General features: G+C 52.4%; 1 protein-coding gene across 2 annotated transcripts in view; it reads left to right on the top strand.

Annotated features, from left to right (window-relative positions):
- Nucleotides 1-991: 991 nt before the first annotated feature.
- The window catches only part of DHDDS (dehydrodolichyl diphosphate synthase subunit), a 56,940-nt gene continuing 30,984 nt past the window's right edge, over nucleotides 992-26,947 (top strand). The window contains exons 1-6 of one of the 2 annotated variants that reach the window (XM_075603935.1): nucleotides 992-1,148; nucleotides 3,689-3,772; nucleotides 4,204-4,320; nucleotides 4,413-4,555; nucleotides 5,014-5,130; nucleotides 7,841-7,942. In XM_075603935.1, coding sequence (XP_075460050.1) covers nucleotides 3,710-3,772; nucleotides 4,204-4,320; nucleotides 4,413-4,555; nucleotides 5,014-5,130; nucleotides 7,841-7,942 — 542 coding nt within the window. In that variant the 5' untranslated portion in view covers nucleotides 992-1,148; nucleotides 3,689-3,709. Of the gene's footprint in view, nucleotides 1,149-1,171; nucleotides 1,191-3,688; nucleotides 3,773-4,203; nucleotides 4,321-4,412; nucleotides 4,556-5,013; nucleotides 5,131-7,840; nucleotides 7,943-26,947 lie in introns of those variants that run through there. The other variant, XM_075603936.1, reaches the window with a different exon arrangement.

The following is a 26,947-nucleotide window of genomic DNA, read 5'->3' as shown; positions in this document are numbered from 1 at the left end:
AGCGCAGCCTGACGTCCCCGGCACTATAAGCGCAGCCTGACGTCCCCGGCACTATAAGCGCAGCCTGACGTCCCCGGCACTATAACCGCAGCCTGACGTCCCCGGCACTATAAGCGCAGCCTGACGTCCCCGGCACTATAACCGCAGCCTGACGTCCCCGGCACTATAAGCGCAGCCTGACGTCCCCGGCACTATAAGCGCAGCCTGACGTCCCCGGCACTATAAGCGTAGCCTTAATTACCGATTTTCATCTGTCGATTGGTATACCAACCACCTACATTATATAGCGTTTACGGTTACCACTACTTCCGACATGACACAATGTTGCACTATATTCTGCCACAATTTCATGAGCCTTGTTAGTTATGCTGCTTACTTATACTCTGCGGTCTTTTTGTAAATTGATATGTACCACCAATGATGATATATTGATTTGTTTGACCGTTTCCACTTTATTCTCAAATAGTGACATCATGATGAATTTTAAAAAATTGCACCATTTTCACTTGGTTTTTTTTTTTGTTGCAATTTTTTCTGGTGTTCATTTTTTTCCCCCTTCTTCTTAAACTAGAGACCTGTGTGTATATATAAAGGTCACTACAGTGTTCTGGACAAAGGCTCTGTCAGGAGCCGAAACCTTAAATAAACCCACAATACGAAGATATGGAATGCTCTGCTTCCTTTGTTCTATATTCAATACTCACAGTATTGAGGCAGATAGCAAGCTCAATTCACACTATTATCCCTAAAGCAGAGAACACACACACACACACAGTGACACACTGTGACTGACACACACACACAGTGACACGCTGTGACTGACACTGGCACACACAGTGACTGACACACACGCACACACAGTGACTGACACACACACACACACAGTGACACACACACACACAGTGACACACACACACAGTGACACACACACACAGTGACACACACACACAGTGACACACACACACACACACACACACACACACACACACACACACACACACACACACACACACACACACACACACACACACACACACACACACACACACACACACACCGGCGCTTCGGCTGACGTCACACCTGCGCGCCGCCGGCTGCCTGTGTATGCGGAAGTGCCTGTCACCCCTGTGTGTAGTGAAGGAGAGGAGGTAACTGGGATAACCGGAGGGGGGCAACAAGAGGGCATAAGGGTAACTACAAAGGGAGAGGAGTTATAGGGGATGACATGGGCAGCATGGAGTATTAAGGAGAGGGGTCATGGGGAGATAATGAGGCACTGGGAGTAAGTATTAAGGCGAGAGGGCATGGGGAGATAGTGAGGCACTGTGGGGGTATTAAGGCGAGAGGGCATGGGGAGATAGTGAGGCACTGTGGGGGTATTAAGGCGAGAGGGCGTGGGGAGATAGTGAGGCACTGTGGGGGTATTAAGGAGAGGGCATGGGGAGATAGTGAGGTACTGTGGAGGTATTAAGGAGAGGGGGCATGGGGAGATAGTGAGGCACTGTGGAGGTATTAAGGAGAGGGGACATGGGGAGATAGTGAGGCACTGTGGAGGTATTAAGGAGAGGGGACATGGGGAGATAGTGAGGCACTGTGGGGGTATTAAGGAGAGGGGGCATGGGGAGATAGTGAGGCACTGTGGGGGTATTAAGGAGAGGGGCATGGGGAGATAGTGAGGCACTGTGGGGGTATTAAGGAGAGGGGGCATGGGGAGATAGTGAGGCACTGTGGGGGTATTAAGGAGAGGGGGCATGGGGAGATAGTGAGGCACTGTGGGGGTATTAAGGAGAGGGGGCATGGGGAGATAATGAGGTATTGTGGGGTATTAAGGAGAGGGGGCAGGGGGAGATAATGAGGTATTGTGGTGGTATTAAGGAGAGGGGGCATGGGGAGATAGTGAGGCACTGTGGGGGTATTAAGGAGAGGTGGCTTGGGGAGATAGTGAGGCACTGTGGGGGTACTAAGGAGAGGGAGCATGGGGAGATAGTGAGGCACTGTGGGGGTATTAAGGAGAGGGAGCATGGGGAGATAGTGAGGCACTGTGGGGGTATTAAGGAGAGGGAGCATGGGGAGATAGTGAGGCACTGTGTGGGGTATTAAGGAGAGGGTATGGGGAGATAGTGAGGCACTGTGGGGGTATTAAGGAGAGGGTATGGGGAGATAGTGAGGCACTATGGGGGTATTAAGGAGAGGGCATGGGGAGATAGTGAGGCACTGTGGGGGTATTAAGGAGAGGTGGCTTGGGGAGATAGTGAGGCACTGTGGGGGTATTAAGGAGAGGGGGCATGGGGAGATAGTGAGGCACTGTGGGGTATTAAGGAGAGGGGGCATGGGGAGATAGTGAGGCACTGTGGGGGTATTAAGGAGAGGGGGCATGGGGAGATAGTGAGGCACTGTGGGGGATATTAAGGAGAGGGGGCATGGGGAGATAGTGAGGCACTGTGGGGGTATTAAGGAGAGGGGGCATGGGGAGATAGTGAGGCACTGTGGGGGTATTAAGGAGAGGGGGCATGGGGAGATAGTGAGGCACTGTGGGGGATATTAAGGAGAGGGGGCATGGGGAGATAGTGAGGCACTGTGGGGGTATTAAGGAGAGGGGGCATGGGGAGATAGTGAGGCACTGTGGGGGTATTAAGGAGAGGGGGCATGAGGAGATAATGAGGTATTGTGGGGTATTAAGGAGAGGGGGCATGGGGAGATAGTGAGGCACTGTGGGATATTAAGGAGAGGGCATGGGGAGATAGTGAGGCACTGTGGGGGTATTAAGGAGAGGGGGCATGGGGAGATAGTGAGGCACTGTGGGGGTATTAAGGAGAGGGGGCATGGGGAGATAATGAGGTATTGTGGGGTATTAAGGAGAGGGGGCATGGGGAGATAATGAGGTATTGTGGGGTATTAAGGAGAGGGGGCATGGGGAGATAGTGAGGCACTGTGGGGGTATTAAGGAGAGGGGGCATGGGGAGATAGTGAGGCACTGTGGGGGTATTAAGGAGAGGGGGCATGGGGAGATAGTGAGGCACTGTGGGGGTATTAAGGAGAGGGGGCATGGGGAGATAGTGAGGCACTGTGGGGGTATTAAGGAGAGCGGGCATGGGGAGATAGTGAGGCACTGTGGGGGTATTAAGGAGAGGGGGCATGGGGAGATAGTGAGGCACTGTGGGGGTATTAAGGAGAGGGGGCATGGGGAGATAATGAGGCAATTTTGGGGTATTAAGGAGAGGGGACATGGGAGATAATGAGGCACTGTGGGGGTATTAAGGAGAGGAGGATCATTGAGTAACAAGAAATGACAAGTGGGCATTATGGAGTAACAAGGAGCAAATTTAGGGTAATAAAAAGGGAACAGTAACAACGTGAGGGTAATCTGAATGTGCCTGGGGTAAATAGAAGAGGGTGAAGGGACTGCTTACATGTGTAAATGACATGTACCAGAAGGCCCTGAATATCAGTGAGATAAGAACATGGGAGCAGGATTACACGCTGGTGCTCCCGTGGGGGGCGGTGAATGTAGGGGTGATGGGAGAGGGCGCAGAATTTACACACACAGCCTCCAGCAGAGCAGGGGATTTGGGGATAATGGACAAGTGGGCATGATTCACATACAGCCCCTGTGGAGTGCTGGGATGTGGGGTGATAAGGGGGGCTGGAGGACGCCGGATTCCTCCTCATGGGTGGTGTTGTTTTCCAGCTCCTGCCACAGCATCACACAATGTCGTGGATTCGTGAGAAGGAGCTGTCCCTGATCGAGCGTCTGTGCGCCAACGTGCTGAAGGTCGGGGCCATCTGTCACAGGCTCAGGGACCGCGGATTTACCTGACCCTAATACAGGCAATCAGCTCTGACAGCCAAAGAGTTCTGGCCTGTATTTACTAAGCAGTGTCATGCCATAAAGACACCTTATTGTCCATTTACTTGTAAGGTGTCTTCTTGAAGGTCTCTTATGGAATAGCACCGTGTTGCTATATATTAATATTATATATATATATATATATATATATATATTATGAACACATAACTATTATTTACAGTCAAACACCAGGTGCTAAAGTGACAATGGAAAATTATGTTTTCCAACCGATTCTCCCACTTCAGAGACCAGCATCTCGCCCAGATCTTGCTCTCACAGACTGATGACATACATTTATAATGAGTGTGATCAGGTTCTGGCAGGGGAGGTTAACGTGAGGCCTTGTCTTACTCCAGGCTGGCCCAATGCCCAAGCATGTTGCGTTCATCATGGACGGGAACCGGCGCTACGCTCAGAAGTGCCACGTGGAGCGCCAGGAGGGGCACTCGCAGGGCTTTGAAAAGCTGGCAGAGGTGAGAGGGAGCGCTGGGTGAGTGTCGCCACACGCAGGAGGCGGGGAAGTCTCCCCTGGGTCGCTTGACACTGTGCCCCTCCCTCTCCGCAGACCCTACGCTGGTGCCTGAACCTGGGGATCTGTGAGGTGACCGTCTACGCCTTCAGCATAGAGAACTTCAAGCGCTCAGCAGAGGAGGTGGAGGGGCTGATGGAGCTGGCGCGGCAGAAGTTCAGCCGGCTGCTGGAGGAGAGGTGAGGAGCTCCAGAGTTCTGAGCGTACCCAGCTAAGGACATTCGGGTGGGGGAGGAGCACACGCAAGGAGGAGGTGCAGAAGGCTGTACGTTTAGTACAAGTAGCTGATACATATGATTCAGAGAAGTCAAATGTTCGTCCTGTGTTACACGGGGAGACAAGGGGTGGTTGGCGAGCAGTGCGGTGGTGCGCAGGGAGTGAGGGCGGGGGCGGGCAAGTCCTGAGGGGGGGTTGAGCGGTGCGGGGGGTGGATGGGGAGCAGTGTGGGTGCGGGTTGGTGGGGAGCAGTGGGTGCAGGGGGGTGGGGAGAAGTGTGAGTGCAGGAGGATGGGGAGCAGTACGAGGGGGGTATGGAGGGGAGCAGAGCGATGCAGGGGGGCGAGGGGGGGCATGACCAGCAGTGTGGGGGGGGTGACGAGGGTTACTGTGAGACACTGACGGTGGTGTCTGTGCACAGGGACAAGCTGGAGAAGCATGGCGTGTGTATTCGCGTGCTGGGGGATCTGACCCTGCTCCCTTTGGACATCCAGAAGCTGATCGCACAGGCCGTGCTTGAGACTAGGAACTACTCCACGTGAGTGTGTGCGGGGAGGGGGATCTCACACAAGGTTGTATCCAGGTCTCACATAGTAGGGGGGGGGGTCATACGCCTCTGTCGCACACGGGGGGTAGAGCACACTCCTGTCACACACGGGGGGGAGATCACACACCTGTCACACAGGGGGGGAGATCACACACCTGTCACACACGGGGGGGGGAGATCACACGCCTCTCGCACGGGGGGGGGGGGGGAGATCACACGCCTGTCACACACGGGTGGGGATCACACGCCTGTCACACACTGGTGGGGGGGAGATCACACGCCTCTCGCACACTGGGGGGGGGGGGAGATCACACGCCTCTCGCACACGGGTGGGGGGGAGATCACAAGCCTCTCGCACACGGGTGGGGGGGAGATCACACGCCTCTCGCACACGGGTGGGGGGGAGATCACACGCCTCTTGCACACGGGTGGGGGGAGAGATCACACGCCTCTCTCGCACACGGGTGGGGGGGAGATCACACGCCTCTCTCACACACGTGGGGGGGAGATCACACGCCTCTCTCGCACATGGGGGGGAGATCACACGCCTCTCTCGCACACGGGGGGAGGGAGACCTCGAGCCTCTCGCACACTTGGAAGGGGGGAGGGAGACCTCACGCCTCTCTCGCACACTTGGAAGGGGGAGGGAGACCTCACGCCTCTCTTGCACACAGGGAAGGGGGGGAGGGAGACCTCACGCCTCTCGCTCATGGGGAAGGGGGGGAGAGAGACCTCACGCCTCTCGCACATGGGGAAGGGGGGAGGGAGACCTCACGCCTCGCACATGGGGAAGGGGGGGAGGGAGACCTCACGACTCTTGCACACGGGGAAAGGGGGGAGGCCTCTCGCAGACGGGCAAGGGGGGGGAGGGAGACCTCACGCCTCTCTCGCACACGGGGAAGAGAAGCAGGGAGACCTCACGCCTCTCTCGCACACGGGGAAGGGGGGGAGGGAGACCTCACGCACACACAGAAGGGGGGGAGACCTCACGCCTCTCTTGAACACAGGGAAGGGGGGGAGATCTCGCGCCTCTCTTGCACACAGGGAAGGGGGGGAGATCTCGCGCCTCTCTTGCACACAGGGAAGGGGGGGAGACCTCGCGCCTCTCTTGCACACAGGGAAGGGGGGGTGACCTCGCGCCTCTCTTGCACACGGGGAAGGGGGGAGATCTCGCGCCTCTCTTGCACACAGGGAAGGGAGATCTCGCGCCTCTCTTGCACACAGGGAAGGGGGGGAGACCTTGCGCCTCTCTTGCACACAGGGAAGGGGGGAGATCTCGCGCCTCTCTTGCACACGGGGAAGGGAGGGAGACCTCGCGCCTCTCTTGCACACAGGGAAGGGGGGGGGGAGATCTCGCGCCTCTCTTGCACACAGGGAAGGGGGGGGAGATCTCACGCCTCCCTTGCACACAGGGAAGGGGGGGGAGATCTCGCGCCTCTCTTGCACACAGGGACGGGGGGGAGGGAGATCTCGCGCCTCTCTTGCACACAGGGAAGGGGGGGAGACCTCACGCCTCTCTTGCACACGGGGAAGGGAGGGAGACCTCATGCCTCTCTTGCACACAGGGAAGGGAGGGAGACCTCACGCCTCTCTTGCACACAGCGAAGGGGGGGAGACCTCACGCCTCTTTTGCACACAGGGAAGGGGGGGAGACCTCACGCCTCTCTTGCACACAGGGAAGGGGGGGAGACCTCACGCCTCTCTTGCACACGGGGAAGGGAGGGAGACCTCACGCCTCTCTTGCACACAGGGACGGGGGGGAGATCTCGCGCCTCTCTTGCACACAGGGACGGGGGGGAGATCTCGCGCCTCTCTTGCACACAGGGAAGGGGGGGAGATCTCACGCCTCCCTTGCACACAGGGACGGGGGGGAGATCTCGCGCCTCTCTTGCACACGGGGAAGGGGGGGAGATCTCACGCCTCTCTTGCACACGGGGAAGGGGGGGAGATCTCGCGCCTCTCTTGCACACGGGGAAGGGGGGGAGACCTCGCGCCTCTCTTGCACACGGGGAAGGGGGGGAGACCTCACGCCTCTCTTGCACACGGGGAAGGGGGGGGGAGATCTCGCGCCTCTCTTGCACACGGGGAAGGGGGGGAGACCTCACGCCTCTCTTGCACACGGGGAAGGGGGGGGGGAGATCTCACGCCTCTCTTGCACACGGGGAAGGGGGGGAGATCTCACGCCTCTCTTGCACACGGGGAAGGGGGGGGGAGATCTCGCGCCTCTCTTGCACACGGGGAAGGGGGGGAGACCTCACGCCTCTCTTGCACACGGGGAAGGGGGGGGAGATCTCACGCCTCTCTTGCACACGGGGAAGGGGGGGAGACCTCACGCCTCTCTTGCACACAGGGAAGGGGGGGAGACCTCACACCTCTCTTGCACACAGGGAAGTGGGGGAGATCTCGCGCCTCTCTTGCACACAGGGAAGGGGGGAGATCTCACGCCTCTCTTGCACACAGGGAAGGGGGGGAGATCTCGCGCCTCTCTTGCACACAGGGAAGGGGGGGAGACCTCGCGCTTCTCTTGCACACAGGGAAGGGGGGGAGACCTCGCGCCTCTCTTGCACACAGGGAAGGGGGGGAGATCTCGCGCCTCTCTTGCACACGGGGAAGAGATTTTGCGCCTCTCTCGCACTTGGGTGGGGAGAGCCCTCGTGTCTCTCGCTCTCACACATGCATTGTACGGTCTCCTGCTCTTCAGGTGTTTTCTCAATGTCTGCTTTGCTTACACGTCCCGGCATGAGATCAGTAACGCAGTGAGAGAGGTGGCCTGGGGAGTGGAAGAAGGCCTGCTTGAACCCAGGTAATATGCACAACGACGCGTGTCTCTGCCTGTGGGTATCTCTGCCTGTGGGTATCTCTGCCTGTGGGTATCTCTGCCTGTGGGTATCTCTGCCTGTGGGTATCTCTGCTTGCGTGTATCTCTGCCTGTGGGTATCTCTGCCTGTGGGTATCTCTGGGTATCTCTGCCTGTGGGTATCTCTGGGTATCTCTGCCTGTGGGTATCTCTGGGTATCTCTGCCTGTGGGTATCTCTGGGTATCTCTGCCTGTGGGTATCTCTGGGTATCTCTGCCTGTGGGTATCTCTGGGTATCTCTGCCTATGGGTATCTCTGCCTGTGGGTATCTCTGCCTGTGGGTATCTCTTGGTATCTCTGCCTATGGGTATCTCTGCCTGTGGGTATCTCTGCCTGTGGGTATCTCTGCCTGTGTGTTTTTTCATATATCTGCGTACCTCTGCCTGTGTGTCTTTGTGTATCTCTGCCTGTGTGTCTTTGTGTATCTCTGCCTGTGTGTCTTTGTGTATCTCTGCCTGTGTGTCTTTGTGTATCTCTGCCTGTGTGTCTGCCTGTGTTTCTTCATGTATCTGCGTACCTCTGCCTTTGTGTCTTTGTGTGTCTCTGCCTGTGTGTGTCTCTGCGTGTATCTGTCTCTGTGTGTAGCTCTATATCTCGGCCTGTGTGTATCGCTATATCTCCGCCTGTGTGTATCGCTATATCTCGGCCTGTGTGTGTATCGCTATATCTCGGCCTGTGGGTGTATCGCTATATCTCGGCCTGTGGGTGTATCGCTATATCTCGGGCCTGTGGGTGTAGCGCTATTTCTCGGGCCTGTGTGTATCGCTATATCTCGGCCTGTGTGTATCGCTATATCTCGGGCCTGTGTGTATCGCTATATCTCGGCCTGTGGGTGTATCGCTATATCTCGGCCTGTGGGTGTATCGCTATATCTCGGCCTGTGGGTGTATCGCTATATCTCGGGCCTGTGGGTGTAGCGCTATTTCTCGGGCCTGTGTGTATCGCTATATCTCGGCCTGTGTCTAGCGCTATATCTCGGACTGTGTGTATCGCTATATCTTGTCCTGTGTGTGCATCGCTATATCTCTGCCTGTGGGTGTATCGCTACATCTCGGCCTGTGTGTGTATCGCTATATCTCGGGCCTGTGTATCGCTATATCTCGGGCCTGTGTGTATCGCTATATCTCGGGCCTGTGTGTATCGCTATATCTCTGGCCTGTGGGTGTATCGCTATATCTCGGCCTGTGTGTGTATCGCTATATCTCGGCCTGTGTGTGTATCGCTATATCTCGGGACTGTGTGTATCGCTATATCTCGGCCTGTGGGTGTATCGCTACATCTCGGCCTGTGTGTGTATCGCTATATCTCGGGCCTGTGTATCGCTATATCTCGGGCCTGTGTGTATCGCTATATCTCGGGCCTGTGTGTATCGCTATATCTCTGGCCTGTGGGTGTATCGCTATATCTCGGCCTGTGTGTGTATCGCTATATCTCGGCCTGTGTGTGTATCGCTATATCTCGGGACTGTGTGTATCGCTATATCTCGGCCTGTGGGTGTATCGCTACATCTCGGCCTGTGTGTGTATCGCTATATCTCGGGCCTGTGTATCGCTATATCTCGGGCCTGTGTGTATCGCTATATCTCTGGCCTGTGGGTGTATCGCTATATCTCTGGCCTGTGGGTGTAGCGCTATATCTCGGCCTGTGTGTGTATCGCTATATCTCGGCCTGTGTGTGTATCGCTATATCTCGGCCTGTGTGTGTATCGCTATATCTCGGCCTGTGTGTGTATCGCTACATCTCGGCCTGTGGGTGTGTGTGTGTATCGCTATATCTCAGCCCTGTGTGTATCGCTATATCTCGGGCCTGTGTGTATCGCTATAACTCGGGCCTGTGTGTATCGCTATTTCCCGGGCCTGTGTGTGTATCGCTATTTCTCGGGCCTGTGCGTGTATTGCTATATCTCGGGCCTGTGAGTATCGCTATATCTCGGCCTGTGGGTGTATCGCTATATCTCGGCCTGTGTGTGTATCGCTATATGTCGGGCCTGTGTGTGTATCGCTATATCTCGGCCTGTGTGTATCGCTATATCTCGTCGTGTGTGTATCGCTATATGTCGGGCCTGTGTGTTTCGCTATATGTCGGGCCTGTGTGTATCACTATATGTCGGGCCTGTGTGTATCGCTATATGTCGGGCCTGTGTGTATCGCTATACGTCGGGCCTGTGTGTATCGCTATAACTCGGACCTGTGTGTGTCGCTATAACTCGGGTCTGTGGGTGTTTCGATATATCTCTCGCCTGTGTGTATCGCTATATCTCGGGCCTGTGGGTGTATCGCTATTTCTCGGGCCTGTGGGTGTATCGCTATTTCTCGGGCCTGTGTGTATCGCTATATCTCGGGCCCGTGGGTGTATCGTGATATCTCGGGCCTGTGTGTAGCGCTATATCTCGGGCCTGTGTGTAGCGCTATATCTCGGGGCTGTGTGTAGCGCTATATCTCGGGCCTGTGTGTATCGCTATATCTCGGGCCTTTGTATATCGCTATATCTCGGGCCTTTGTGTATCGCTATATCTCGGGCCTTTGTGTATCGCTATATCTCGGGCCTTTGTGTATCGCTATATTGCGGGCCTGTGTGTGTATTGCTATATCTCGTCCTGTGTGTATCGCTATATCTCGTGTATCGCTGTATCTCGACCTGTGGGTGTATCGCTATATCTCTGCCTGTGTGTATCGCTAGATCTCGATCTGTGGGTGTATCGCTAGATCTCGACCTGTGTGTATCGCTATATCTCGGCCTGTGGGTGTTTCGCTATATCTCGGGTGTGTGTGTGTGTGTGCGTGCGTGTGTGTATGTATCGCTATATTTCGGGCCTGTGTGTATCGCTATATTTCGGGCCTGTGTGTATCGCTATATTTTGGGCCTGTGGGTGTATCTCTATATCTGGGGTCTGTGTGTGTATCGCTATATGCAGTGGTTGACAAATCACCAAAAAATCTACTCGCCACACAAAAAAATCTACTCGCCACCTAGTACCAAACGTGTGCTGCTTGGGCCAATATTTACTCGCCCGGGGGTAAATCCACTCGCCCGGGGTGAGCAAATGTATAGGTTTGTCGAACACTGGCTATATGTCAGCCTGTGTGTGTATCGCTATATGTCGGCCTGTGTGTGTATCGCTATATCTCGGGCCTGTGTGTATCGCTATAACTCGGGCCTGTGTGTATCGCTATTTCTCGGGCCTGTGTGTATTGCTATATCTCGGGCCTGTGTGTATCGCTATATCTCAGGCCTGTGTGTATCGCTATATCTCGGCCTGTGGGTGTATCGCTATATCTCGGCCTGTGTGTGTATCGCTATATGTCGGGCCTGTGTGTGTATCGCTATATCTCGGCCTGTGTGTGTATCGCTATATCTCGGGCCTGTGTGTTTCGCTATATCTCGGGCCTGTGTGTTTCGCTATATGTCGGGCCTGTGTGTTTCGCTATATGTCGGGCCTGTGTGTATCGCTATATGTCGGGCCTGTGTGTATCGCTATATGTCGGGCTTGTGTGTATCGCTATACGTCGGGCCTGTGTGTATCGCTATAACTCGGACCTGTGTGTGTCGCTATAACTTGGGTCTGTGGGTGTTTCGATATATCTCTGGCCTGTGTGTATCGCTATATCTCGGGCCTGTGGGTGTATCGCTATTTCTCGGGCCTGTGGGTGTATCGCTATTTCTCGGGCCTGTGGGTGTATCGCTATTTCTCGGGCCTGTGTGTATCGCTATATCTCGGGCCCGTGGGTGTATCGTGATATCTCGGGCCTGTGTGTAGCGCTATATCTCGGGCCTGTGTGTATCGCTATATCTCGGCCTTTGTGTATCGCTATGTCTCGGGCCTGTGTGTATCGCTATATCTCGGCCTTTGTGTATCGCTATGTCTCGGGCCTTTGTGTATCGCTATATTGCGGGCCTGTGTGTGTATCGCTATATCTCGTCCTGTGTGTATCGCTATATCTCGATCTGTGGGTGTATCGCTATATCTCTGCCTGTGTGTATCGCTATATCTCGATCTGTGGGTGTATCGCTAGATCTCGACCTGTGGGTGTTTCGCTATATCTCGGGTGTGTGTGTATCGCTATATTTCGGGCCTGTGTGTATCGCTATATTTCGGGCCTGTGTGTATCGCTATATTTCGGGCCTGTGGGTGTATCTCTATATCTGGGGCCTGTGTGTGTATCGCTATATGCAGTGGTTGACAAATCACCAAAAAATCTACTCACCACACAAAAAAATCTACTCGCCACCTAGTACCAAACATGTGCTGCTTGGGCCAATATTTACTCGCCCGGGGGTTAAAGCCACTCGCCCGGGGCGAGCAAATGTATAGGTTTGTCGAACACTGGCTATATGTCAGCCTGTGTGTGTATCGCTATATGTCGGCCTGTGTGTGTATCGCTATATCTCAGCCTGTGTGTATCGCTATATCTCGGGCCTTTGTGTATCGCAATATCTCGTCCTGTGTGTATCGCTATATCTCGGGCGTGTGTGTGTGTATCGCTATATCTCGGCCAGTGGGTGTATGGCGATATCTCGGGCCTGTGTGTATCGCTATATCTCGGGCCTGTATGTATCGCTATATCTCGGCCTGTGGGTGTATCGCTATATCTCGGCCTGTGGGTGTATCGCTATATCTCGGCCTGTGGGTGTATAGCTATATCTCGGGCCTGTGTGTATCGCTATATCTCGGGCCGGTGTGTATCGCTATATCTCGGGCCTGTGGGTGTATCGCTATATCTCGAGCCTGTGGGTATATCGCTATATCTCGGGCCTGTGGGTGTATTGCTATATCTCGGGCCTGTGGGTGTATCGCTATATCTCGGCCTGTGGGTGTATCGCTATATCTCGGGCCCGTGGGTGTATCGCTATATCTCGGGCCTGTGGGTGTATCGCTATATCTCGGGCCTGTGGGTGTATGGCTATATCTCGGCCTGTGGGTGTATCGCTATATCTCGGACCCGTGGGTGTATCTTTATATCTCGGTGTGTGTGTGTATGTGTGTATGTGTGTATAGCTATATCTCGGGCCTGGGTGTATCGCTATATCTCGGGCCTGTGTGTATCTCTATATCTCGGCCTGTGTGTATCGCTATATCTCGGGCGCGTGTGTGTGTGTGTGTATCGCTATTTCTCGGCCTGTGGGTGTTTCGCTATATCTCGGGCCTGTGTGTATCGCTATATCTCGGCCAGTGGGTGTATAGCTATATCTCTGGCCTGTGTGTATCGCTATATCTCGGGCGTGTGTGTGTGTGTGTGTATCGCTATATCTGGGCCTGTGGGTGTATCGCTATATCTCGTGCCGGTGTGTATCGCTATATCTCGGGCCTGTGTGTATCGCTATATCTCGGGTCTGTGGGTGTATCGCTATATCTCGAGCCTGTGGGTGTATCGCTATATCTCGGGCCTGTGGGTGTATCGCTATATCTCGGCCTGTGGGTGTATCGCTATATCTCGGGCCTGTGGGTGTATCGCTATATCTCGGGCCTGTGGGTGTATCGCTATATCTCGGGCCTGTGGGTGTATCGCTATATCTTGGGCCTGTGGGTGTATCGCTATATCTCGGGCCTGTGGGTGTATGGCTATATCTCGGCGTGTGTGTGTGTGTGTGTGTGTGTGTATAGCTATATCTCGGGCCTGGGTGTATCGCTATATCTCGGGCCTGTGTGTATCGCTATATCTCGGCCTGTGTGTATTGCTATATCTCGGGCGTGTGTGTGTGTGTGTGTGTTTCGCTATATCTCGACCTGTGTGTGTATCTTTATATCTCGGCCTGTGTGTATCGCTATATATCTCGTGTGTGTGTGTGTGTGTGTGTGTGTGTGTGTGTGTGTGTGTGTGTGTGTGTGTGTGTGTGTGTGTGTGTGTGTGTGTGTGTGTGTGTGTGTGTGTATCGCTATAACTCGACCTGTGGGTGTATCGCTATATTTCGGGCCTGTGTGTAGCTCTATATTTCGAGCCTGTGGGTTTATCGCTATATCTCGGGCCCGTGGGTGTATCGTGATATTTCGGGCCCGTGTGTGTATCGCTATATCTCGTCCTGTGTGTATCGCTATATCTCGTGTATCGCTGTATCTCGACCTGTGGGTGTATCGCTATATCTCGTCCTGTGTGTATCGCTATATCTCGTGTATCGCTGTATCTCGACCTGTGGGTGTATCGCTATACCTCGACCTGTGTGTATCGCTATATCTCGGCCTGTGGGTGTATCGCTATATCTCGACCTGTGTGTATCACTATATCTCGGCCAGTGGGTGTATCGCTGTATCTCGAGCATGTGCGTGTGTGTGTGTTTGTTTCGCTATATCTCGTGCCTGTGGGTGTATCGCTATATCTCGGGCCTGTGGGTGTATCGCTATATCTCGGCCTGTGGGTGTATCGCTATTTCTCGGGCCTGTGGGTGTATCGCTATATCTCGGGCCTGTGTGTATCGCTATATCTCGGCCTGTGGGGGTATCGCTATATCTCGGGCCTGTGGGTGTATCGCTATATCTCGGGCCTGTGGGTGTATCGCTATATCTCGGGCCTGTGTGTGTATCGCTGTATTTCGACCTGTGGGTGTATCTTTATATCTCGGCCTGTGTGTTTCGCTAGATCTCGACCTGTGTGTATCGCTATATGTCGGCCTGTGTGTATTTCGCTATATCTCGGCCTGTTGGTGTATCGCTAGATCTCGACCTGTGGGTGTATTGCTATATCTCGGGCCTGTGTGTGTATCGCTGTATTTCGACCTGTGGGTGTATCTTTATATCTCGGCCTGTGTGTGTATTTCGCTAGATCTCGACCTGTGTGTATCGCTATATGTCGGCCTGTGTGTATTTCGCTATATCTCGGCCTGTTGGTGTATCGCTAGATCTCGACCTGTGGGTGTATCGCTATATCTCGTCCTGTGTGTATCGCTATATCTCGTGTATCGCTGTATCTCAGCCTGTGGGTGTATCGCTATACCTCGGGCGTGTGTATGTATCGCTATATTTCGGGCCTGTGTGTATCGCTATATTTCGGGCCTGTGTGTATCGCTATATTTCGGGCCTGTGTGTATCGCTATATTTCGGGCCTGTGGGTGTATCTCTATATCTGGGGCCTCTGTGTGTATCGCTATATGTCGGCCTCTGTGTGTATCGCTATATCTCGGGCCTTTGTGTATCGTAATATCTCGTCCTGTGTGTATCGCTATATCTCGGGCCTGTGTGTGTGTGTGTGTATCGCTATATCTCGGCCTGTGGGTGTATCGCTATATCTCGGCCTGTGGGTGTATTGCTATATCTCGGGCCTGTGTGTATCGCTATATCTCGGCCTGTGGGTGTATCGCTATATCTCGACCTGTGTGTATCACTATATCTCGACCAGTGGGTGTATCGCTATATCTCGGGCCTGTGTGTATAGCTATATCTCGGCCTATGTGTATCGCTATATCTCGGCCTGTGTGTATCGCTATATCTCGGGCCTGTGTGTATCGCTATATCTCGGCCTGTGTGTATCGCTATATCTCGGGCCTGTGTGTATCGCTATATCTCGGCCTGTGTGTGTATCGCTATATCTCGGCCTGTGGGTGTATCGCTATATCTCGGGCCTGTGGGTGTATGGCTATACCTCGGGCCTGTGGGTGTATCGCTATATCTCGGCCTGTGGGTGTATCGCTATATCTCGGACCAGTGTGTGTATCGCTATATCTCGGGCCTATGTGTATCGCTATATCTCGGGCCTGTGTGTATCGCTATATCTCGACCTGTGGGTGTATCGCTATATCTCGGGCCTGGGTGTATCGCTATATCTCGACCTGTGGGTGTATCGCTATATCTCGGGCCTGTGGGTGTATGGCTATACCTCGGGCCTGTGGGTGTATCGCTATATCTCGGCCTGTGGGTGTATCGCTATATCTCGGACCAGTGGGTGTATCGCTATATCTCGGGCCTATGTGTATCGCTATATCTCGGGCCTGTGTGTATCACTATATGTCGGCCTGTGTGTGTTTCGCTATATCTCGGCCTGTTGGTGTATCGCTAGATCTCGACCTGTGTGTATCGCTATATCTCGGGCGTGCGTGTGTGTGCGTCTGTGTATGTATCGCTATATCTCGGCCTGTGTGTATCGCTATATTTCGGGCCTGTGTGTATCGCTATATTTCGGGCCTGTGGGTGTATCTCTATATCTGGGGCCTGTATGTGTATCGCTATATGTCGGCCTGTGTGTGTATCGCAATATCTCGTCCTGTGTGTATCGCTATATCTCGGGCCTGTGTGTGTATCGCTATATCTCGAGCCTGTGTGTATCGCTATATCTCGGGCCTGTGTGTATCGCTATATCTCAGCCTTATGTGTATCGCTATATCTCGTCCTGTGTGTGTATCACTATATCTCGGCCTCTGGGTGTATCGGTATAATTAGACCTGTGTGTATCACTATATCTCGGGCGCGCGTGCGCGTGTGTGTGTGTGTTTATGTATCGCTATATCTCAGGCTTGTGGGTGTATCGCTATATCTCGAGCCTGTGGGTGTATCGCTATATCTCGAGCCTGTGTAGCGCTATATTTCGAGCCTGTGTGTATCGCTATATCTCGTGCCACTGGGTGTATCGCTATATCTCGGCCTGTGTGTGTATCGCTATATCTCGGCCTGTGGGTTGTATCGCTATATCTCGGCATGTGTGTATCGCTATATCTCCGGCCTGTGGGTTTATAGCTATATTTCGGGCCTGTGTGTATCGCTATATTTCGGGCCTGTGTGTATCGCTATATCTCGGGCCTGTGGGTGTATCGCTATATCTCGGGCCTGTGGGAGTATCGCTATATTTCGGGCCTGTGTGTATCGCTATATCTCGGGCCTGTGGGAGTATCGCTATATTTCGGGCCTGTGTGTATCGCTATATCTCGGGCCTGTGGGTGTATCGCTATATCTCGGGCCTGTGGGTGTATCGCTATATCTCGGGCCTGTGGGTGTATCGCTATATCTCGGGCCTGTGGGTGTATCGCTATATCTCGGGCCTGTGGGTGTATCGCTATATCTCGGGCCTGTGGGTGTATCGCTATATCTCGGGCCTGTGGGTATATCGCTATATCTCGGGCCTGTGGGTGTATCGCTATATATCTTGGGCCTGTGGGTGTATCGCTATATCTCGGGCCTGTATCGCTATATCTCGGGCCTGTGTGTGTCGCTATATCTCGATCTGTGGGTTTATTGCTATATCTCGGCCTGTGTGTGTGTGTGTGTGTGTGTGTGTGTGTGTGTGTGTGTGTGTGTGTGTGTGTGTGTGTGTGTGTGTGTGTGTGTCTGTGTGTGTATTTATCGCTATATCTCGACCTGTGGGTGTAACGATATATTTCGGGCCTGTGTGTAGCGCTATATTTCGAGCCTGTGTATATCGCTATATCTCGGGCCTGTGGGTGTATCGCTATTTCTCGGGCCTGTGGGTGTATCGCTATATCTCGGGCCTGTGTGTATCGCTATATCTCGGGCCTGTGGGTGTATCGCTATCTCGGGCCTGTGTGTGTATCTTTATATCTCGGCCTGTGTGTATCGCTATATCTCGGCCTGTGGGTATGTCGCTATATCTCGACCTGTTTGTATCGCGATATCTCGGCCTGTGGGTGTATCGCTATATCTCGGCCTGTGTGTGTATCGCTATATCTCGCCTGTGTGTGTATCGCTATATGTCGGGCCTGTGTGTATCGCTATATCTCGGCCTGTGTGTATCGCTAAATCTCGGCTTTTGTTTGTATCACTATATCTCGGCCTGTGCGTGTATGTATCGCTATATCTCGACCTGTGGGTGTATCGCTATATCTCGACCTGTGGGTGTATCGCTATATCTCGGCCTGTGGGTGTATCGCTATATCTCAACCTGTGTGTATCACTATATCTCGGCCAGTGGGTGTATCGCTGTATCTCGAGCACGTGCGTGTGTGTGTGTTTGTTTCACTATATCTCGTGCCTGTGGGTGTATCGCTATATCTCGGCCTGTGGGTGTATCGCTATATCTCGGCCTGTGGGTGTATCGCTATATCTCGGCCTGTGGGTGTATCGCTATATCTCGGCCTGTGGGTGTATCGCTATATCTCGGGCCTGTGGGTGTATCGCTATATCTCGGGCCTGCGGGTGTATCGCTATATCTCGGGCCTGCGGGTGTATCGCTATATCTCGGGCCTGTGGGTGTATCGCTATATCTCGGACCTGTGGGTGTATCGCTATATCTCGGGCCTGTGTGTATCGCTATATCTCGACCTGTGGGTGTATCGCTATATCTCGGGCCTGTGTGTGTATCGCTATATCTCGAGCCTGTGTGTATCGCTATATCTCGGGCCTGGGTGTATCGCTATTTCTCGTCCTGTGTGTGTATCACTATATCTCGGCCTCTGGGTGTATCGCTATAATTAGACCTGTGTGTATCACTATATCTCGGGCACGCGTGCGTGTTTATGTATCGCTATATCTCGGGCCTGTGGGTGTATCGCTATATCTCGAGCCTGTGGGTGTATCGCTATATCTCGAGCCTGTGTAGCGCTATACAGGCATACCCCGGTTTAAGGACACTCACTTTAAGTACACTCGCGAGTAAGTACATCTCGCTTAGTAGGCAAACGGCAACTCACGCATGCGCGTGTCAGCACGTCCTGAACAGCAATACTGGCTCCCTACCTGTACCGAAGCTGTGCGCATGCAGGGAGACTATAGAGCCTGTTACAAATGCGTTATTTACATGAGTTAATCACGTATATGACGATTGCAGTACAGTACAAGCCTCGATAAGTGGGAAAAAGGTAGTGCTTCACTTTAGGTACATTTTCGCTTTACATACATGCTCCGGTCCCATTGCGTACGTTAATGCGGGGTATGCCTGTATTTCGAGCCTGTGTGTATCGCTATATCTCGTGCCAGTGGGTGTATCGCTATATCTCGTGCCAGTGGGTGTATCGCTATGTCTCGTGCCAGTGGGTGTATCGCTATGTCTCGGCCTGTGTGTATCGCTATATCTCGGCCTGTGGGTGTATCGCTATATCTCGGCCTTTGGGTGTATCGCTATATCTCGGGCATGTGTGTATCGCTATATCTCGGGCCTGTGGGTGTATCGCTATATTTCGGGCCTGTGTGTATCGCTATATCTCGGGCCTGTGGGTGTATCGCTATATCTCGGGCCTGTGGGTGTATCGCTATATCTCGGGCCTGTGGGTGTATCGCTATATCTCGGGCCTGTGGGTGTATCGCTATATCTCGGGCCTGTGGGTGTATCGCTATATCTCGGGCCTGTGGGTGTATCGCTATATCTCGGGCCTGTGGGTGTATCGCTATATCTCGGGCCTGTGGGTGTATCGCTATATCTCGGGCCTGTGGGTGTATCGCTATATCTCGGGCCTGTGGGTGTATCGCTATATCTCGGGCCTGTGGGTGTATCGCTATATCTCGGGCCTGTGGGTGTATCGCTATATTTCGGGCCTGTGGGTGTATCGCTATATCTCGGGCCTGTGGGTGTATCGCTATATCTCGGGCCTGTGTGTGTATCTTTATATCTCGGCCTGTGTGTATCGCTATATCTCGGCCTGTGGGTATGTCGCTATATCTCGACCTGTTTGTATCGCGATATCTCGGCCTGTGGGTGTATCGCTATATCTCGGCCTGTGTGTGTGTCGCTATATCTCGGCCTGTGGGTGTATCGCTATATCTCGGCCTGTGTGTATCGCTATATCTCGACCTGTGGGTGTATCGCTATATCTCGGCCGGTGTGTGTATCTTTATATCTCGGCATGTGTATCGCTATATCTCGGGTGTGTGTGTGTGTGTGTGTGTGTGTGTATGTGTATGTATGTATGTATGTATCTCTATATCTCGACCCGTGGGTATAACGCTATATTTCGGGCCTGTGTGTAGCACTAGACAGCTTTCCACGAAGGAGAGTTAGAGCACTACTACACAAAAAATTAATTGCTAGAGAGTGTGTCCCAAAAATAAAGGTGTGAATCGCTATATCTCGCCTGTGTATGTATCGCTATATGTCGGGCCTGTGTGTATCGCTATATCTCGGCCTGTGTGTATCGCTAAATCTCGGCTTTTGTGTGTATCGCTATATCTCGGCCTGTGTGTGCGTGTATCGCTATATCTCGACCTGTGGGTGTATCGCTATATCTCGACCTGTGGGTGTTTCGCTATATCTCGGCCTGTGGGTGTATTGCTATATCTCGACCTGTGTGTATCACTATATCTCGGCCAGTGGGTGTATCGCTATATCTCGGGTGCGTGCGTGTGTGTGTTTGTTTCACTATATCTCGTGCCTGTGGGTGTATCGCTATATCTAGGCCTGTGGGTGTATCTCTGTATCTCAGCCTGTGGGTGTATCGCTATATCTCGGGCCTGTGGGTGTATCGCTATATCTCGGGCCTGTGGGTGTATCGCTATATCTCGGGCCTGTGGGTATCGCTATATCTCGGCCTGTGGGTGTATCTTTATATCTCGGCATGTGTGTATCGCTATATCTCGGGCGTGTATGTGTGCTTGTGTGTGTGTGTGTGTATGTATGTATGTATGAATGTATCTCTATATCTCTACCTGTGGGTATAACGCTATATTTCGGGCCTGTGTGTAGCGCTATATTTCGAGCCTGTGTATATCGCTATATCTCGGGCATGTGGGTGTATCGCTATTTCTCAGGCCTGTGGGTGTATCGCTATTTCTCGGGCCTGTGGGTGTATCGCTATATCTCGGGCCTGTCTGTATCGCTATATCTCGGGCCTGTGGGTGTATCGTTATATTTCGAGCCTGTGTGTAGCGCTATATCTCGGCCTGTGTGTAGCGCTATATCTCGGCCTGTGTGTAGCGCTATATGTCGGCCTGTGTGTATCGCTATATTTCGGGCATGTGTGTGTGTGTATCGCTATATCTCGGGCATGTGTGTATCGCTATATTTCGGGCGTGTGTGTGTGTATCGCTATATCTCGGCCTGTGTGTATCGCTATATCTCGGGCATGTGAGTATGTGTGTGTGTGTGTGTATCGCTATATTTCGGGCATGTGTGTGTGTATCGCTATATCTCGGCCTGTGTGTATCGCTATATCTCGGGCATGTGTGTGTGTATCGCTATATTTCGGGCATGTGTGTGTGTGAATCGCTATATCTCGGGCATGTGTGTGTGTATCGCTATATCTCGGGCATGTGTGTGTGTGTATCGCTATATCTCGGGCATGTGTGTGTGTATCGCTATATCTCGAGCATGTGTGTGTGTGTATTGCTATATCTCGGCCTGTGTGTGTATCGCTATATCTCGGCCTGTGTGTGTATTGCTATATCTCGGCCTGTGTGTGTATCGCTATATCTCGGGCCTGTGTGTATCGCTATATCTCGGGCCTGTGTATATCGCTATATCTCGGCCTGTGTGTATATCTCTATATCTCGGCCTGTGTGTATATCTCTATATCTCGGCCTGTGTGTGTATCTCTATATCTCGGCCTGTGTGTGTATCGCTATATCTCGGCCTGTGTGTGTATCGCTATATCTCGGCCTGTGGGTGTATCGCTATTTCTCGGGCCTGTGTATATCTCGGGCCTGTGTATATCGCTATATCTCGGCCTGTGTGTATATCTCTATATCTCGGCCTGTGTGTATATCTCTATATCTCGGCCTGTGTGTGTATCGCTATATCTCGACCTGTGGGTGTATCGCTATATCTCGGGCCTGTGTGTATCGCTACATCTCGGCCTGTGTGTGTGTCTCTATATCTCGGCCTGTGTGTATCGCTATATCTCGGCCTGTGTGTATCGCTATATCTCGGGCATGTGTGTGTGTATCGCTATATCTCAGCCTGTGTGTATCGCTATATCTCGGGTATGTGTGTGTGTGTGTGTGTGTATCGCTATATTTCGGGCATGTGTGTGTGTATCGCTATATTTCGGGCATGTGTGTGTGTGTATCGCTATATCTCGGGCATGTGTGTGTGTATCGCTATATCTCGGGCATGTGTGTGTGTGTATCGCTATATCTCGGGCATGTGTGTGTGTATCTCTATATCTCGGGCATGTGTGTGTGTTTTGCTATATCTCGGCCTGTGTGTGTATCGCTATATCTCGGCCTGTGTGTGTATCGCTATATCTCAGCCTGTGTGTGTATCGCTATATCTCGGGCCTGTGTGTATCGCTATATCTCGGGCCTGTGTATATCGCTATATCTCGGCCTGTGTGTATATCTCTATATCTCGGCCTGTGTGTATATCTCTATATCTCGGCCTGTGTGTGTATCGCTATATCTCGACCTGTGTGTATATCGCTATATCTCGGCCTGTGTGTATATCTCTATATCTCGGCCTGTGTGTATATCTCTATATCTCGGCCTGTTTGTATCGCTATATCTCGGCCTGTGTGTGTATCGCTATATCTCGGCCTGTGTGTGTATCGCTATATCTCGGCCTGTGGGTGTATCGCTATTTCTCAGGCCTGTGTGTATCGCTATATCTCGGGCCTGTGTGTATCGCTATATCTCGACCTGTGGGTGTATCGCTATATCTCGGGCCTGTGTATATCGCTATATCTCGGCCTGTGTGTATATCTCTATATCTCGGCCTGTGTGTGTATCGCTACATCTCGACCTGTGGGTGTATCGCTATATCTCGGCCTGTGTGTATCGCTATATCTCGGCCTGTGGGTGTATCGCTATATCCCGGGCCTGTGGGTGTATCGCTATATCTCGGGCCTGTGGGTGTATGGCTATATCTCGGCCTGTGGGTGTATCGCTATATCTTGGACCTGTGGGTGTATCGCTATATTTCGGGCCTGTGTTTATCGCTATATTTCGGCCTGTGTGTATCGCTATATCTTGGGCCTGTGTGTATCGCTATATCTCGGGCCTGTGGGTGTATCGCTATATCTCGGGCCTGTGGGTGTATCGCTATATCTCGGGCCTGTGGGTGTATCGCTATATCTCGGGCCTGTGGGTGTATCGCTATATCTCTGGCCTGTATCGCTATATCTCGGGCCTGTGGGTGTATCGCTATATCTCGGGCCTGTGTGTATCGCTATATCTCGGGCCTATGTGTATCGCTATATCTCGGGCCTGTGTGTATCGCTATATCTCGGGCCTGTGTGTGTATCTTTATATCTCGGGCCTGTGTGTATCGCTATATCTCGGCCTGTGGGTATGTCGCTAGATCTCGACCTGTTTGTATCGCGATATCTCGGCCTGTGGGTGTATCGCTATATGTCGGGCCTGTGTGTATCGCTATATCTCGGCCTGTGTGTATCGCTAAATCTCGGCTTTTGTGTGTATCGCTATATCTCGACCTGTGGGTGTATCGCTATATCTCGACCTGTGGGTGTATCGCTATATCTCGACCTGTGGGTGTATCGCTATATCTCGACCTGTGGGTGTATCGCTATATCTCGACCTGTGGGTGTATCGCTATATCTCGACCTCTGTGTATCACTATATCTCGGCCAGTGGGTGTATCGCTGTATCTCGAGCACGTGCGTGTGTGTTTGTTTCGCTATATCTCGGCCTGTGGGTGTATCGCTATATCTCGGCCTGTGGGTGTATCGCTATATCTCGGGCCTGCCTGTATCGCTATATCTCGGGCCTGTGGGTGTATCGTTATATTTTGGGCCTGTGTGTAGCGCTATATTTCGAGCCTGTGTATATCTCTATATCTCGGGCCTGTGGGTGTATCGCTATTTCTCGGGCTTGTGGGTGTATCGCTATATCTCGGGCCTGTCTGTATCGCTATATCTCGGGCCTGTGGGTGTATCGTTATATTTCGGGCCTGTGTGTAGCGCTATATCTCGGCCTGTGTGTATCGCTATATCTCGACCTGTGGGTGTATCGCTATATCTCGGCCTGTGGGTGTATCGCTATATCTCGACCTGTGTGTATCATTATATCCCGTCAGTGGGTGTATCGCTATATCTCGGACACGTGCGTGTGTGTGTGTGTTTGTTTCGCTATATCTCGTGCCTGTGTGTGTATCTTTACATCTCGGCCTGTGTGAATCGCTATATCTCGGCCTGTGGGTATGTCGCTATATCTCGACCTGTTTGTATCGCGATATCTCGGCCTGTGGGTGTATCGCTATATCTCGGCCTGTGTGTGAATCGCTATATCTCGCCTGTGTATGTATCGCTATATGTCGGGCCTGTGTGTATCGCTATATCTCGACCTGTGTGTATCACTATATCTCGGCAGTGGGTGTATCGCTATATCTAGGCCTGTGGGTGTATCGCTATATCTCGGCCTGGGGGTGTATCGCTATATCTCGGGCCTGTGGGTGTATCACTATATCGCGGGCCTGTGGGTGTATCGCTATTTCTCGGCCTGTGTGTGTATCGCTATATCTCGGGCCTGTGTGTATCGCTATATCTCGGGCATTTGTGTATCGCTGTATCTCGACCTGGTGGTGTATCGCTATATCTCGGCCTGTGTGTTTATCTTTATATCTCGGCATGTGTGTATCGCTATATCTCGGGCGTGTGTGTGTGCTTGTGTGTGTGTGTATGTATGTATGTATCTCTATATCTCGACCTGTGGGTATAACGCTATATTTCGGGCCTGTGTGTAGCGCTATATTTCAAGCCTGTGTATATCGCTATATCTCGGGCCTGTGGGTGTATCGCTATTTCTCGGGCCTGTGGGTGTATCGCTGTTTCTCGGGCCTGTGGGTATCGCTATATCTCGGGCCTGTCTGTATCGCTATTTCTCGGGCCTGTGGGTGTATCGCTATTTCTCGGGTCTGTGTGTATCGCTATATCTCGGGCCTGTGTGTATCGCTATATCTCGGGCCTGTGTGTATCGCTACATCTCGGCCTGTGTGTATATCTCTATATCTCGGCCTGTGTGTATATCTCTATATCTCTGCCTGTTTGTATCGCTATATCTCGGCCTGTGTGTGTATCGCTATATCTCGGCCTGTGTGTGTATCGCTATATCTCGGCCTGTTGGTGTATCGCTATTTCTCGGGCCTGTGTGTATCGCTATATCTCGGGCCTGTGTGTATCGCTATATCTCGACCTTTGGGTGTATCGCTATATCTCGGGCCTGTGTGTATCGCTACATCTCGACCTGTGGGTGTATCGCTATATCTCGGCCTGTGTGTATCGCTATATCTCGGCCTGTGGGTGTATTGCTATATCTCGGGCCTGTGGGTTTATGGCTATACCTCGGGCTTGTGGGTGTATGGCTATATCTCGGACCTGTGGGTGTATCGCTATATTTCGGGCCTGTGTGTATCGCTATATTTCGGGCCTGTGTGTATCACTATATCTCGGGCCTGTGTGTATCGCTATATCTCGGGCCTGTGTGTATCGCTATATCTCGGCCTGTGTGTATCCCTATATTTCGGGCCTGTGGGTGTATCTCTATATCTGTGGCCTGTGTGTGTATCGCAATATCCCGTCCTGTGTGTATCGCTATATCTCGGGCGCGTGTGTGTGTGTGTATTGGTGTATCGCTATATCTCGGCCTGTGTGTATCGCTATATCTCGGCCTGTGTGTATCGCTATATCTCGGCCTGTGTGTATCGCTATATCTCGGGCCTGTGTGTGTCGCTATATCTCAGCCTTGTGTGTATCGCTATATCTCGTCCTGTGTGTGTATCACTATATCTCGGCCACTGGGTGTATCGCTATAATTCGACCTGTGTGTATCACTATATCTTGGCCAGTGGGTGTATCGCTATATCTCGGGCATGTGTGTGTGTGCATGTGCGTGTGTGTGTGTGTGTTTATGTATCGCTATATCTCGGGCCTATGGGTGTATCGCTATATCTCGGGCCTGTGGGTGTATCGCTATATCTCGAGCCTGTGTAGCGCTATATTTCGAGCCTGTGTGTATCGCTATATCTCGTGCCTGTGGGTGTATCGCTATAACTCGTGCCTGTGGGTGTATCGCTATATCTCGGCCTGTGTGTATCGCTATATCTCAGCCTGTGGGTGTATCGCTATATCTCGGGCCTGTGGGTGTATCGCTATATCTATCTCGGCCTGTGGGTGTATCGCTATATCTCGGCCTGTTTGTATCGCTATATCTCGGCCTGTGTGTGTATCGCTATATCTCGGCCTGTGTGTGTATCGCTATATCTCGGCCTGTGGGTTTATCGCTATTTCTCGGGCCTGTGTGTATCGCTATATCTCGGGCCTGTGTGTATCGCTATATCTCGGCCTGTGTGTATCACTATATCTCGGCCTGTGGGTGTATCGCTATATCTCAGGCCTGTGGGTGTATCGCTATATCTCGGGCCTATGGGTGTATGGCTATACCTCGGGCCTGTGGGTGTATGGCTATATCTCGGCCTGTGGGTGTATCGCTATATCTCGGACCTGTGGGTGTATCGCTATATCTCGGACCTGTGGGTGTATCGCTATATTTCGGGCCTGTGTGTATCGCTATATTTCGGGCCTGTGTGTATCGCTATATCTCGGGCCTGTGTGTATCGCTATATCTCGGCCTGTGTGTATCGCTATATTTCGGGCCTGTGGGTGTATCTCTATATCTGGGGCCTGTGTGTATCACTATATGTCGGCCTGTGTGTGTATCACAATATCCCGTCCTGTGTGTATCGCAATATCCCGTCCTGTGTGTATCGCTATATCTCGGGCGCGTGTGTGTGTGTGTGTGTGTATTGGTGTATCGCTATATCTCGGGCCTGTGTGTGTATCGGTATATCTCGGCCTGTGTGTATCGCTATATCTCGGCCTGTGTGTATCGCTATATCTCGGCCTGTGTGTATCGCTATATCTCGGGCCTGTGTGTATCGCTATATCTCAGCCTCTGGGTGTATCGCTATAATTCGACCTGTGTGTATCACTATATCTTGGCCAGTGGGTGTATCGCTATATCTCGGGCGCGTGCGTGTGTGTGCGTGTGTTTATGTATCGCTATATCTCGGGCCTGTGGGTGTATCGCTATATCTCGCGCCTGTGGGTGTATCGCTATATCTCGAGTCTGTGTAGCGCTTTATTTCGAGCCTGTGTGTATCGCTATATCTCGTGAATGTGAGTGTATCGCTATAT

Source organism: Ascaphus truei, chromosome 6 (assembly GCF_040206685.1).
Source record: "Ascaphus truei isolate aAscTru1 chromosome 6, aAscTru1.hap1, whole genome shotgun sequence".
Lineage (NCBI taxonomy): Eukaryota > Metazoa > Chordata > Amphibia > Anura > Ascaphidae > Ascaphus > Ascaphus truei.
Note: the sequence above shows the minus strand (reverse complement) of the source record. Positions and strands in the feature narration are given on the sequence as shown.